The 14,301-nt window shown below is 39.8% G+C and overlaps 2 protein-coding genes across 18 annotated transcripts in view; one reads left to right on the top strand and one right to left on the bottom strand.

Annotated features, from left to right (window-relative positions):
* CPM (carboxypeptidase M) overlaps nt 1-14,301 on the bottom strand; it is a 78,098-nt gene that overhangs the window by 21,399 nt on the left and 42,398 nt on the right. For 2 of the 3 annotated variants that reach the window (XM_064283912.1, XM_010598717.3), the window contains 3 exons: nt 13,179-13,276; nt 2,275-2,447; nt 496-680 (listed from right to left, as the gene is read on the bottom strand). In XM_064283912.1, coding sequence (XP_064139982.1) covers nt 496-680; nt 2,275-2,447; nt 13,179-13,276 — 456 coding nt within the window. Of the gene's footprint in view, nt 1-495; nt 681-2,274; nt 2,448-2,708; nt 9,356-13,178; nt 13,277-14,301 lie in introns of those variants that run through there. The other variant, XM_064283913.1, reaches the window with a different exon arrangement.
* Nucleotides 1-14,301, top strand: part of MDM2 (MDM2 proto-oncogene) — a 128,016-nt gene that overhangs the window by 77,658 nt on the left and 36,057 nt on the right. For all 15 annotated transcript variants that reach the window (XR_010321813.1, XR_010321812.1, XR_010321811.1 and 12 more), the window contains exon 13: nt 10,637-10,706. The gene's annotated coding sequence lies outside the window, so the exon portion shown is untranslated. The remainder of the gene's footprint in view (nt 1-10,636; nt 10,707-14,301) is intronic.

Genomic DNA, 14,301 nt, shown 5'->3' with positions numbered 1-14,301 from the left:
TATAGTATCACACAGGACAGTTTCACTGCCCTAAATATGCTTCACCTATTCATTCCTCCTTTCCTTCCCTTGTCATGACTCCTGGCAACCACTGATCTTTTTACCGTCTCAATAAAGTTTGACATTTTCCAGCATGTCATATAGACTCATGCAGTATGTAGCCCTTGCAGACCGGCTTCTTTTACTTATCGGTACGCATTTAAGGTTCCTCCACTCACAGAGTTTTTTTTTTTAAAGAGGAGTCAGCAGTTATTGTTCACTTGATTAGCAGAGAAAGGTAAGTTGTTTTCGTTGTACTCTTTCAGCCTTGTTGCCTCTTTCAAAGTAATCCAAATCCTGATTTTAGCATTTCACTAATGAATGTCAAGTAATCCTGTTGCAGGCTGTTAGTGCAGCCGCACTGCCCATCTATTGTTTATAGATTCCGGGGAGGATAGCTCAGGGTGAGGTCAGTGAGGCTCTTGCTATCCCTGCTGGGCCACATGTTCTGCTTACCTGGAACACCATTATCAAACGGGTAACTGGCCACCAGGGCACCGCCATGGAGGTTTGCAGAGAGGACAAATGTCTCCTTTTTCAGCCACTTCATGACTGCCTCAGTTTCCGGCTGCCTTGATACGTTATTGAATTCAAAAGCATCAGGGAAATTTCTATTCAGGTCATACTGGTTATAATTTTCCCTTTAAAAGAAAGAATTTTTTAGGGTTTATTGATGGTATGTGAGAAGGCTAATTTGTGCAATGTGTACACCTTTGGTGTGGGCTCTAGATTTTCCTCCAAATGTGAATACAGGTGTGGCAGGCAGTTACCTTGGGGGCCTCCAAGCATTCACACCCTATATGGCCCCTCCCACACTGACTGGGCTGGCCTGGGACTTGCTCTGATCAATAGGACATTAGCTAGTGTGATGTAAGCAGAAGTTTAGAAGTACTTGAGTTTTGAGGCTTTTCTTCTTGGAGCACTTCCTTTAGGAACTCCCAACACCCCAATGCTAGCCACATCGAGAGTCCACATGGAGAAACTGGCTGACTGCCAGAACTGAGACTCAAAACCTATGGCCCCAGGCTAACTGTCCCAGCCAGACTCCAGCCAAGGCCCCAGACATCGTAGAACAGACATCAGCCATCCTGGCAGTGCCCAGCCTAAATTCCTGACTTACGGAATTGAGAGTAAACGAAAACATTGTTTTCTTAAGTCACTAAATTTTGGAGCTGTTTATTATGGAGCCACCAATGACTGAAACAACAGGAATGTACTGCTCTATGCAAATGTGTCCCTGAAAAGTGAAATCACCATGTTTACATATGCTAGAAAAACTGAAAATTACGGGAAACAGGCGGTAAGGTGCAATGCAAACGAAATTTTAAATTACACAAATATAGACGGGTACTAGAAATGTGAGAAATTCCAAACCTCCTAAGGCAGCTTGACAGAAAATAAACTCTGTTTAAATCAGAAATACTACGAAAAATACTTCTTTGTGGTTAGTTCTTGGTTTACCGGCTTAATAAGTCAACCAATAATACCTAAACTAGGTATTGGAGATTTAACAATGATACATACATGGATGGGATTCCTGTTCTCAGTAACCTTAGAGTTGGTGCAGAGAGACAGTAAACAAAAACAGACATTAAAAAATTGGCTATGAAGGTAAAGTACTAGAATATACGAGAGTGTAACAGGGAATTTAATACATGATAGAGTAGGGAAAGAGTCTTGGAGAAATGCTATTTAAGCAGTGGGTGGGGGGTTTAAAAAAAAAAAAAAAAACTGTTGCCATCATGTCAATTCTGACTCATAGAGAACTGCCCCACAGAGTTTCCAAGGAGCGCCTGGTGGATTAGGCATTTTGGTTAGCAGCAGTAGCACTTAACCATTACGCCACCAGGGTTTCCGGGTGGGGAATAAGGAGTGGGAAATGACATATGCAAAACTCCTGGGATGAGGAAAAACCTGGTAGTTCAAGGAAACGACGTAGGGCTGGAGTGGCAGAAGCCGGGGTGAGAGTGGGCGCAAGGGGGAGCAGTGAATGGAGTTGGAGCAGTAAGGCTGCACAGGACTAAAGCAACCAGTTCAGAATTTTACATTTGATGGTAAAAGTAATGGGCAGACCTCAAGAGTTTTCAGCAAGGGAATGACATGCCACAGGCTGTGATACAATTCACTGTAATCTAACTCCTCTTGCCTGGGCCAACAGGTACTATCTAATGAGGCCTTCTGGTTGTTTTTTTTTTTTTTTTTTTTTTTAATAAAGACAGACCAACCTATCCTTACCTTCCATTACTGTAAAAACAGTCAGGCTTTCTGACAGCTTCAAATCCATCTGGGTTCATTGAAGGCATGATGTGTATCCGGGTACTATTGATTAGATTTGTGATTTCAGGGTCTTTTCCATCGTTGGTTACAAGATATTCAATCAAATGGAGCAGTAGTTCCCGGCCAACAGTCTGTAAGTATAAAAGAGAAAAGGGGATATAACTGATCAGAGGCAATATGGGAAACTGTCCCCAAAGCACAGATTCCCCAAAAGAAGTCTCTACAACATGATATTTTAGATCAAAACTAGTTTGTGAGACCACTGCTTCTCAAACATACTGGATACTCTGGCAAATGACAATTATAAGGTGTGCTGTGTTAGTCATCTAGTCCTGCTATACCAGAAATACCACAAATGGATGGCTTTAACAAAGAGAAATTTATCTCCTCACAGTAAAGTAGGCTAAAAGTCCAAATTCAGGGTATCAGCTCCAGGGGAAGGCTTTCTCTCTCTCTGTCGGCCTTCTCATCAACCTTCCCCCAGACTAGGAGATTCTCTGCCCAGGGACCCCTTGTCCAAAGGATGTGCTCTGCTCCTGGTGCTGCTTTCTTGGTGGTATGAGGTTCCCCCTCTCTGCTTGCTTCACTTTCCTTTTATCTCTTGTAAGATAAAAGGTGGCAAAGGCCACACCCCAGGGAAACTCCCTTTACATCGGATCAGGGATGTGACGTGAGCAAGGGTGTTATGTTCCACCCTAATCCTCTTAAACCACAGGCAGAGATTATGATTTATAACACAGGAAAATCACAAAAGGGAGGACAACCACACAATACTGGGAATCATGGCCCAACCAAGTTGACACATATTTTTCAGGGACACAATTCAATCCATGACGTGCTAAAAATCATTTCTTAGTAAAAGTACCTATTTGTAAATAATTTACTCTTTTAAAATTGAATTAAACCAAAAATATCCCTGAAGTCTTCTTAAAACCAAACAATAGTTTAGCTTAAGTAGTAAAAAATGTCTGCCTTGAGAATTATGCTGTTCTGAGAACTACCTACGTGGGATCAAACTGATAACACCAACTTGAAAGATTAGATAGGAACCTTAGTGGGCAGTGAGCTTATGTCAGTGGGGGAGCTAACAACTCAGAAAAGGAGAGTGAGAATGGTTGCAGAACTCAAAGCATGTAATCAATGTCACTAAACGGTACATGTAGAAACTGTTGAATTGGTGTATGTTTTGCTGTGTATATTCTCAACAACCACAACAAAATAAATTAAAAAAGCGAATTAGAGTGGAGTATCACTGGCTTGCCTTTCAAAATACTTTCTGGAGTGGTAGAGAAAGAGGTGGAGTTACAGAGAAGGCACAGAAATTGTGTGTCTCCATGAGCATGCACAGTGTATATGAAAGCCATTATGTATATCTCGGTGGATAATAAATTGAAAGCCACTGCATTAGATACAGGTAGATTTCACTAAAGAAAAACTGAAGTTTGTAATATGCATAATTTAAACAGGTTTTTGATTTTCATACTCCACTATTTCTAAAACATTAGTCTTTTGCACATCTGTGCAATTTTTGTCATATCTGTGTATTTCAGATTTCCCTACTTTGCATACTCTCATGTTTCTGAAACTTTGTTCATTTCCCCATCATTTTCACAACTTTTTTTTGCCATATCTGCAAATGATTTTTTTATATTGGCTCATTTTTACTTACATTAAAAATGAAACTTTTGTGTCATTGTCATTTTGCTAGATATACATTTGTAAGACATATTAAACTAAAAGCATTACTATTAAAATAAAAAAAAAAATTGTTGCATCCACCTAAATTACCTTCTATACCTCCAATGGCTGGGAAACTGAAGGCCTGTGAGAGAACTCGCTCTGTTATCCTCAATGAAGAAATTTACTATTTCTCTTATTATTAGTTTTTTTAGAAAACTAATTCATATTTCAGCCATAATACAGAAGATTTTATTAGACTATGCCAATTTCTCCGTATAATTCTAGGCTCAAGCAACTTGCTTCTGAGTAAGCTATGTGTACCTCTTAACATAAGACCAGATGCTTTTGAAGGACTAGTAAATGGGAAGTCAGGGGAGGCAGCTGATGAAATAAGGACAGGGCCGCAGAGGTACTAAAGTAAACACAGGCCAGGTTAAGATTTAAAGGAATTTCCAATTACAACTCCACTGCAGGAATTTATCATTATGACAAAGGACAGGTAATCCTGGATTTCTAAATTTCTCAGTTTATCCCCATCACTTGCAAGTAAAGAGACCACATTTACAAATTTGTTATACTAATAAACATAGAATAATTGACATTGGGACTAAGAATATTTGGGATATTTCGATTATGTGTTCATAGGTAGCCATAAAATTTAGAGTGAAAATATATTCAAATCTGACTTCAATTTTTTCCCTCTCATTTCTATCTTCATCTTTCTATTACCTTGATTTTTGTTTTTACAGTCAAAATTGTCACTTGAAAAAACTAATAACCACAAACTAATAACCAACACAGTCAAGCAAGGAAAGCACATACAGGCTTTCCAATTCTAAGACGTGACATGTTTTGGAAGTTCAAACCACTTTTGGGAGCAACCTCAATGAGCTGCTTATTGGCTGCCAGAAGCCAGGGGTGGGTAGCTTCCACCGGGTGACTTTAAACATGAAAATGGTAGTGTTTTAAATAGCTTTTCTCACAGGGGAGTGGAGAAGAGAAAAAGGGAAAGAAAAAGGGGAAGTGGACTAGGAGTCACTTGTAGCTCACTAAATGCTGGTTAAAGACTATGAAAAAGACTATAAAAAAGGACAGTTTAATTTGGGGAAAACCAAAACCATTACCATTGAGTTGATTCTGACTCACGGTGACCCTGTAGGGCAGAGTAGAACTGTCCCATAGGGTTTCCAAGGAGCACCTGGTGGATTCAATCTGCTGACCTTTTGGTTAGCAGCCGTAGATCTTAACCATTACTCTCCATCAGGGTTTCCAATTAGAGGAAGTATTGAGGAAAACCTGAAGCAGACCTGAGTTTCCAAGTCAAGTACAGAGGAGGAGTCCCAGGTAAAGTCCTAATGCATTTCTAAATGTGCACCTCTCTCTTAAATACCTTGACCATATATTCTCAGGCATGCAAGAACTCAAGACATGAGTTGTCAATGAACTTCATTCAACCAAAAGCGAATGAAAGAAGGGTAGAGAAACCATGCTGAAGAGGCTGGGGTTGATTTGGAATTTAGTTGGACAGAGAACTAGGTTAAGCAGCTGTGGTAGCATAGGTACAGAATGGAATGTAAACGCTAAAATTTATAATTAACAAAATGGGAGAAGGGAGACAAAGGTGAGGAGGGAAGAATTTTCATGGTGCTATTTCTTCACTTTTCACATCAAGATGCCACAAGACAATATCAAAAGGTAAAATATATTGTTAAATGACTGTAATTTTAAAGTTTTTCATAATTTTTCTTAACTTTAGAAGAATCTTCTGATAATTAATTTCATAATTTTGAGAAAATATTTACCAGGTTCAACAATTCTTTGGTTTCACTTCAGCTTTATTCTTTGTTAAAGTAAAACCAAGTTTCGTACTACTTATTTAAAGATAACGTATATAATATGACACACATTTTATTTCATATTAATTTAATTCCTCTCATGGTTTACTACAGAAATACATAAGTGATCTCTAGGATAATGCCTGGCAAATATTAATGATAGTTATGTCTAGGTGATGGCATTCTGAATAATTTTCATTTACTCTTATTTTTCTAGTATCACTTTTTAAATTAAAGAAAACGTTTTCTCAAAAACAATAAAATCATGGTTCTCTCAAGGAAACAAGTATGTAACCATGGCATTTTCTGTTTGGCTCAATCTTCTACAACAAATTCCAAGTTCTTAACTGCAGAAGGTAAATAAAAATCTTGGAAATATGATAAAGAACCAATTAAGAGTCAGATAATTTAAAAATTGCTGAGGTAAACAGATGACAATTTCAAAGGAAGTTAAACAATCCACTTTTTTGTTGAGTTATATTTTGCTGCCTCTGTAACAGCATAGTTATGCCAAATTATATTCAAATTAATTCTTCTCAACCTCAATATAAATATCTCAAACACTCATGTTTTATGTATAAACCTCCTTTCATATAAAGTTAAGCCTTTGCTATGAAACCATGGAGAATCCAAATTTTAAAAAAGAATGTGGTCAAAACTTAGGATCCATTACCTTAACCAGCTGTTCATTTAGCATCTCTAACACATTTCCTCTATTAAAAAGTATTGTCAGAGTGAAGACTTAATGAGAGAATTCGTAATTAAGAGACCGAAAGTCTTGATGAACTTTCAAGGCTTCTGGAGCTTTTCACTGATAATTCATCTGGTAGTTAAAATGGCAACATACCAGAAAGCAGAAAATAAATTCTCTCCATCAGTTTTAATTCAATTCAATCAAGCTGGAATTTTCCAGATAGATAAAAACAAGTGTTGTAGCCCTTCAAAGAATGTATATAAACAGTGGAAAAATTTTTAAAGAAACCCACAACACAGGTAGTGTGTGTGTGAGAGAGAGCAAGAGAGAGAAAAAAAGAAAGAGAAAGGAGAGAGAGAGAGAACACAAATAGTTGAGCTATCTTAACAATGGAATTTGTTTTTGAAAAGCAACTTCTGGGAGAAAGATAAATCTGTCAGTCGTGGGGCTCCACAATGATGTGTTACAGATTAAATTTATTTGTCTGATTGCCTAAGTTAAATCCTCCTTTAAATACAGTGAAACCTGTGAGAGCCAGAACCTGATGGGACAGAGTTGTTTTTCCAGGTCTCACAAGTTTTCTACCTTCAGCAAGGTGCAGTCTTACCACTTTATCGCTTGTTTCAGTGAAAAATATTTGAGTTTCCCTTCTCTGACAGATTCCTGCCTTACACACGTTCTGGCTTTTGCAGGTTTTACTGTATCAGCCTGGATAGTTCATTATCTAGTGTCCTGGTCTCCCAAGTCTGGGTTTGATGACCTACTTATGTGGTACCATAATACCCCACACCTGTGCTATCCTAATACTGATCACACTATATCATAATTGCCTGCCTGACCTTGACTGACCAGTCCCACTTCACCATCCAAGCCTTGAGGGTAGGGGCCCTAACCATAATCCTCTGCATCAATATATATACATATCCCTAGTATCTTGCCCCCAAACCAAACCAAACCCAACCAAACCCACTGCCATTGAGTTGATTCCGACTCAAAGTGATCCTATAGAGTTTCCGAGGCTGTAAGTCTTCACAGAAGCAGGCTGCCACATCCTTCTCCTGCAGGTTGGCTGGTGGGTTCGAACCTCCGACCTTTTGGTTAGCAGCCAACTGTTTTAACCACTGTGCCACCAAGGCTCCTCGGTATCTTGTCCTGGTCCTGGCATATCATGTACTCAATAAACAAAATTATGTACTCAAAAGAACAACAATTTCTGTTGTTGAATAAATTACTGCTTAGAGAGGGGAAATGTACAAATGCTCAAGTTACTATCAAGAAAAGGATTTCAATGAGATGCTGAACACATTTCACAGGGGTGGGGGTGGGCCAACAATTTCACTCATCCCAGGGATTCAGGATATCTGGCTGTCCTGGCCTGGCCTCCCCAAAAAGGGAAATAGTGAAAAAAGAATTATTTGAGAAATTTAATCCATGTTCAAAACAAATTAGGCACTCCATCTGGAATAAAGATTGTTGTTGTTAGGTGCGGTCAAGTCGTTTTCAACTCATAGTGACCCCATGTGACAGAGTAGAACTGCTCCACAGGGGCAATAGTTAAGCACTTGATTGCTAACCCAAAGGTCAGCAGATCGAACCCACCAGTGGCTCTGCTGGAGAAAAGACCCAGTGATCGGCTCCCATAAAGATTACAGCCTAGGAAACCCTATGAGCAGTTCTACTCTGTCATATAGGGTTGCTATGAGTTGAAATCAACTTGCTGGCATGCAACTACGACAATAATCTTTATGGGATTAGATCACCAGGTTGTTCTCCCACAGAGCCGCTGGATGGGTTTGAATCATCAACCTTTTGGTTAGTAGCCAAATGCTTAACCATTTGTGCTACCAGGGTGCCTTAGAATAAAAATTAGCTCTGTCTAAATCCCCCCAAAAAATTAATTATCCAAAGGAAGGACAACGATCCCACCTCCAAGAAATCTGATTATTTGTGAAGTAAGGGGATGGTAGAGAACCCCATTCGGTATGTGCTATCATCATTTCTTCCAATTAAAAACATATTAAACTTCAGGTGTTTCACATGCTGCATTTTGGGAGCATTCATAAATTAAATACAGGAACCTTCTAGAATTCAACATGCCAGTGTGTATGCAAACAAGGGCCTGATGAACCAGAAAAACACCTGCAGGTCTTAAGAGAAAGGTAAAACCTCAGAAATGTTTGCCCAGCTTTCTGAAAACAACATGACAATCTGGTGACAAGCCCTCATCATGGGGTGTCTGTTTGTTAGCAACTCAGTGTGGTTCCACAGAAATCAAGGAGAAGCAGGAAGAAGGGAGAGGAAAGGGACAGAGGTAAGGTGAAGGGAGCAGCTTATTTCAGTGCTACTTTCTCCAAGAGCTTGTTACACTTTTAGATGATGAATAAGCCCAAGTCTTTTTATCAAATGGTGCTGTAACAACTGGGTATCCATCTGTTATGGGTTGAATTGTGTCCCCCCAAAAGTATGTTGAAGTCCCAACCCCCGCTACCTGTGAATGTGACCTTATTTGGAAATAGGGTTTTTGCAGATGAAATGAAGTTAACATGAGGTCATATTGGAGTAGGGTGGGCCTTAATGCAGTATGACTGGTGTCTTTATTAAAAGAGGAGGGACACACAGGGCGGAGGCAGAGATTGGAGTTATGTTGCCACAAGCCAAGGAACACCTGAGGCTACCAGAAGCTAGACGAGGCAAGGAAGGATCTTCCCCTAGAGCCTTGAGTGGGAGCATGGCCATGCCAACACCTTGACTTTGGATTTCTAGCCTCTAGAACTGTAAGAAAATTAATTTCTGTTGTTTTAAGCCACAGAGTTTGTGATAATTTGTTACCATAGTCCTAAAAAAGTGTTCTTAGTACACTATCCTAAAAAAAAAAACCCAAACCCATTGCCATTAAGTAAATTTCAACTCATAGCAACCCTATAGGAGCCCTGGTGGTCCAGTGGTTTTTGAAGCCTGATGGCGCAGTGGCTAAGAGCTCAGCTGTTAACCAAAAGGTCAGTAGTTCAAATCCACCAGCCGCTCCTTGGAAAGCTTATGCGGAAGTTCTACTCTGTCCTATAGGGTCACTATGAGTCAGAATCGACTCGACGGCAGTGGATGATGATGACGATCTTAAAAAAAATTATTTTGAGATGTAACATAGATGTACACATAAAAACCAAAACAAACAAACAAACAAAAGAACAATTCAAAGACAGTGCCTTGGTTATCTAGTGCTGCTATAGCTACAAGTGGATGGCTTTAACAAAGAGAAATTTATTCTCTCACAGTCTAGTAGGCTAGAAGTCCAACTATAGGGCACCAGCTTCAGAGAAAGGCTCTCTCTCTGTTAGCTCTGGAGGAAGGTCCTTGTCGTCAATCTTCCCTTGGTCTAGGAGCTTCTCTGTGCAGGAACCCCACATCTAAAGGATGTGCTCTACTCCTGGTGCTACTTTCTCGGTGGTATGAAGTCTTCCTATCTCTCTTCTGGCTTCTCTTTTATATCTCAAAAGAGATTGACTTAAAACAAAACCCAATCTTGCAGATTGAGTCCTGCCTCATTAACAGAAGTGCCTCTAATCCTGCATCATTAATGTTATAGAGGCAGAATTTACAATGCTTGGGAAAATCATATCAGATGACAAAATGGTAGACAATCACATAATGCTGAGAATCACGGTCTAGCCAAGGTGATACACATTTTTGGGGGACACAATTCAATCCATAACAGATAACAAGGAGAGAAAAGGAGGCAGAATCCATAGTTGGTTAAGGTTTGGTGCTCAGGCTCTGGATTCAGACAGTTTATGACCAAACCCAGATTCATTTCTCTGTAAAATGGGACTCACTGTCATCTAGCTGTAGTATTAAGTGTAGGACATGGACACACACACACACACACACACACACTGAGGGGGAGTCCAGGAAAGAAAGGGAACATTTTTTAAATAGTGTGGTCAATTCTGCTCACTGTGTTACTCAACGCAAACATATCCCTTGCAGGCTCACTTTCCAAGGGTTTCTCCTACAAGTGTACCTCACCTTCCTGAATACGTCTAAAGAAAAATTTTGTTTTGTTTTGGTTTGGTTTTTCTATGTGGCCTCTAATTCTAAACCTCTTTATTTGCAGTTTAGCTGAAGAAACCGTGCTCTGTTCCAGAGCTGGAGGACAATCTAGCTAACTGGGCTTACTGAAAAAGGTAATCGTCCAACGTCTAAACATGGCAGCTGAAGCTCCAACATGAGAGCTTCCTAACTGACTTTGCTTTTGGAATATAACTCTATATAAAATGCAAATCTACATCTATTTACTGTCTAAATCTTGACTTTCTGTGACTACAGAAAAGTTGCAACTTCTCTGGGCTTCAGTTTTATTTATTTGTAAAATGCGGGATGGATTTAAGGGGTTCTCTCAGCTCTAAAATTCTGAATTCTCTAAAATTGAAAGTCCATGAAGAGATCACCAACTTCCCTACTGCCCCAAAGGTTCTTCACATGAGGTCCATAAACTTCTAGAAGATCCATAGACCCAGAGGTCAGAGTTAAAAGCTTATACCAGAATAGCTGGGAATGCACCAGAACAAAGTTAAGAACCACGGCCCTAGAACGCTAGCTATGTTGCTTTTTAACAGGGAGTTCTTGAAAATCCTCTGGCAATTCCAAAAGATCTGAGGGAGGAAGAAGGGTGAGGAAGCTGGTTAGACCCTCTACTCAGAGTGACTCCTTTGCTCCTGGGTTAGGCCATCATCGCTTTCTCCGGCTCCTAGTGGTATAAGGAGGGCAGAATATACAAGAGCTGAAATTCAGAATAATAAATTTTTCAGTGATCCCATAGAGTCCCCAGACACTGCTACCAGCTAAGACACACAAGTGGCTACAGTGTTTCAGATTCCCACCCCAAAACACATTGGGACTGTTTTTCCCCTGCCTAATCTCAGTCCTCAGCATTCCTCAAAAAATCACGGATTTCCCTGGCTTGCTGGGATATGCCAGCTACCTAGAGATCAAGATGCCAGAAATTTGGGAAAGTACAGGGAAGGAACAAACCAGTGAGGGAAAGGACTCTTGTTTATCTTTGGAAGTTTTAGTTCAGAGGATTAATTTCTGAGTAGCAGCCTTCAACCTCTGAAATGTCAGGAATTTAATACATAAACGAAGGAAGCCAATGAGTGCCATATGTCTCTTATTAAAAATGAATTCCAAGGGGCCTTGATCAATAGACTAGATAGAAAAAGGGAAAGAAAGTCTGGGGTGCTGTCTGTAACGAACAGTTGTTTTATTAAAACCAACTTTGGTCAGACTCCTAGCAATGTTAAATCTTTTAAAGGAACAGCCTGTAAAGCTAAAAAAGTCACAGGGGGATTGAACTTGCACCCACCCACACTTAGGGGCAAACGTTTGCATCTTTACTCCAGCTGCAGGAAGTATCCTCTCTCAGCAGAACAGGTTGGGTAGCACCTGGAAAGGGCAGGCTGTGTATGTCATGAGGGGTGGATCCTGATCCTGTAGAACCTGGGTTTGGGGGAGCCTTAAGCCAGGACAGGAAGCTCAGCATTTGATTAGAGCATGCCACCCACACTATTGCAAATTCAGAAGTCAGTAAGTTATACTTATTGGAATATGCATCTACTTTGACGTTACTTTAGTTAAACTTGTTTTAGAAGTTGTTAAACATTTTCCTATGTACATTCTCTTTGCTGTGACGAGTAGGAACTATCTTTCCCTCCCACTTGTTGTTCAGTTGTACAAAGTTTTGGTAAACAGAAAGCCCTGTGGTTGTCATATTCTTAAAATGAGGAAGTAAGGGGAGAAATAGAAGGGAACATCAACTGCCCAACAAGAATGGCTAGGCAGATATGAGAGGGTAGAGGGGGTTAGAAGCTGGCAGAAAGGACAGAAAAAGAGTGGAGGGAGGAAGCGGGCTGTCTGTCTTATTAGGGGGAGAGCAATTGGGAGTATGTAGCAAGGTGTATATAAGTTTCTGTGTGAGAGACTGACTTGATTTGTAAATTTTCACTTAAAGCACAATCAAAAAAAAAAAGAATGGCTGGGCAGGTGAGAGTGGTAAAAAAGTATTTTGTAAAACATAGTTAAATTAAAAAAACAAGTAAAAAAGAGTTTATCCCTGCTAAACTGGAAAAGAGGCAAGACGTTATTGTTGAATGGTGGCTATGACAGAACCCTACGTTTGGCTGTATTAATTTGAATATCGACAACACTGAGTATTAGATTAAAAGAAAGTGACAAAAGCATCCAAAAAGCCAGATATTAGGAGTTTGGATAGCTATTGGGATCTTATGATTGTCTTTAGTTTGAATATAATATGGCTCCTTTGCTGGGTCACCTTGATTCAAGGTGGGAAAATCAAAAGAAGGAGTTCAGGAGCTTGGTTGACAGTTCAGAGATCTTCTAGCACCCCCCCACCCCCCCAAAAAAGCTTAAGTTACCCTCATGGGGCAGTAAGTAAACCAAATGCCTGCAATAGTTGTTGGAACTTGGTTCCTTAAATCCTCGCAGAAGGCCCTACAGAACACCTTTCAAGGCCTGGCAGCTTTGCTACAATTTATGCTGGACACTTCTCCATGCTTCCTCTTTAGCATTTACACAGAGCTCAAGAGACCTGAGGGAAAGTTCCTCTGGTGACACTTCAGAAATTCAAGTCACATACATACCTCATCTCCATGCATATTTGCCACGTATTTGAACTCCGGAACCCCAATTCTGTGTTCCTTTGGAAACCGCCCCACAACAAGAACCCACAGGTTTCTACCTTTACAGGGAAGAAAAAGAGAAAAGTAAGTTGTCTCTTAAAATGACAAATGAACTCCGGGGAGAATGAGACTAAGAAACAAAGGATGCTATTTCTTCCACCTGATTACTTTAATGTCATCTCATGGTGGCTTAAGTTCATAGAGAGTAACACTTCTGTGCTTACAGTGGCTCTTAGTTTACTGCCAGCTAAAATCTTTTCAATTTAATGTAAATATTCTAACTTATTATTTTTTTAATTGAAGACTTAAATCAGGCTACATCTTATTTTTCCAAAATGTTTATATACTTTGCGATTAGATTCTAGGATCTTATAGAAATGATCTTGCTAATTCACACAATTACACAAAGTTACTGTTGATGATTGACTGAGAGCGTGCCATGGCTTACAATGCAAGGAAATTGGAGGAAAAAAAAAAGCAACAACAATAAAACATGTAGCTCAGAAGGGAGGTTGTTTTAAAAGAAGAAATCTTGAAGCTTGTATTCAAATACTTATGTGACACTATCCCTTAGCACCCACTTTGATGTCCTTGAGTCCTAGCAAGTAAACTGGAAACCCTAAGCACCCTAATCATGCCCTAAGGAAAACTTCAAAGTCCGAGCTCTGCCACAGACTGTGTTGATTTGGGGAAGAAAGGGCAGAGATAAAGATCATTGAGGCTTTGCTACGTGCAGGCATTGCTCCTGATACTGTGGTTCATGTGACCTCAGGTAACCCCTTGTCATGACCCACTAAGATTATCACCCAAATTTACAAGTTATTAACAAGTTTTACAAAAGAGAAAACTGATCTTTGAAAATATTAAGTCAACTGCTTATGATCACAAGGCCAATGAGAGGCTGTGATTTGAGCCCCAGAGTCAAGAATTGAACTCCAGTCCATTTGAGGTTTAATTCCATTTCAATTCTAGTGTTCCTTCCACTAATGAAAACTGTGCGTCTCTCAAGAGGTTTGGCTTTCTAATTAGTAAAATTAAGAAGTCCCTTTTCAGTTCTAAAATTGGCTTTTTTGATACTAATAGT

The sequence above is a fragment of the Loxodonta africana genome, chromosome 4 (assembly GCF_030014295.1).
Source record: "Loxodonta africana isolate mLoxAfr1 chromosome 4, mLoxAfr1.hap2, whole genome shotgun sequence".
NCBI lineage: Eukaryota > Metazoa > Chordata > Mammalia > Proboscidea > Elephantidae > Loxodonta > Loxodonta africana.
This window is presented reverse-complemented; position numbering and strand designations above follow the sequence as displayed.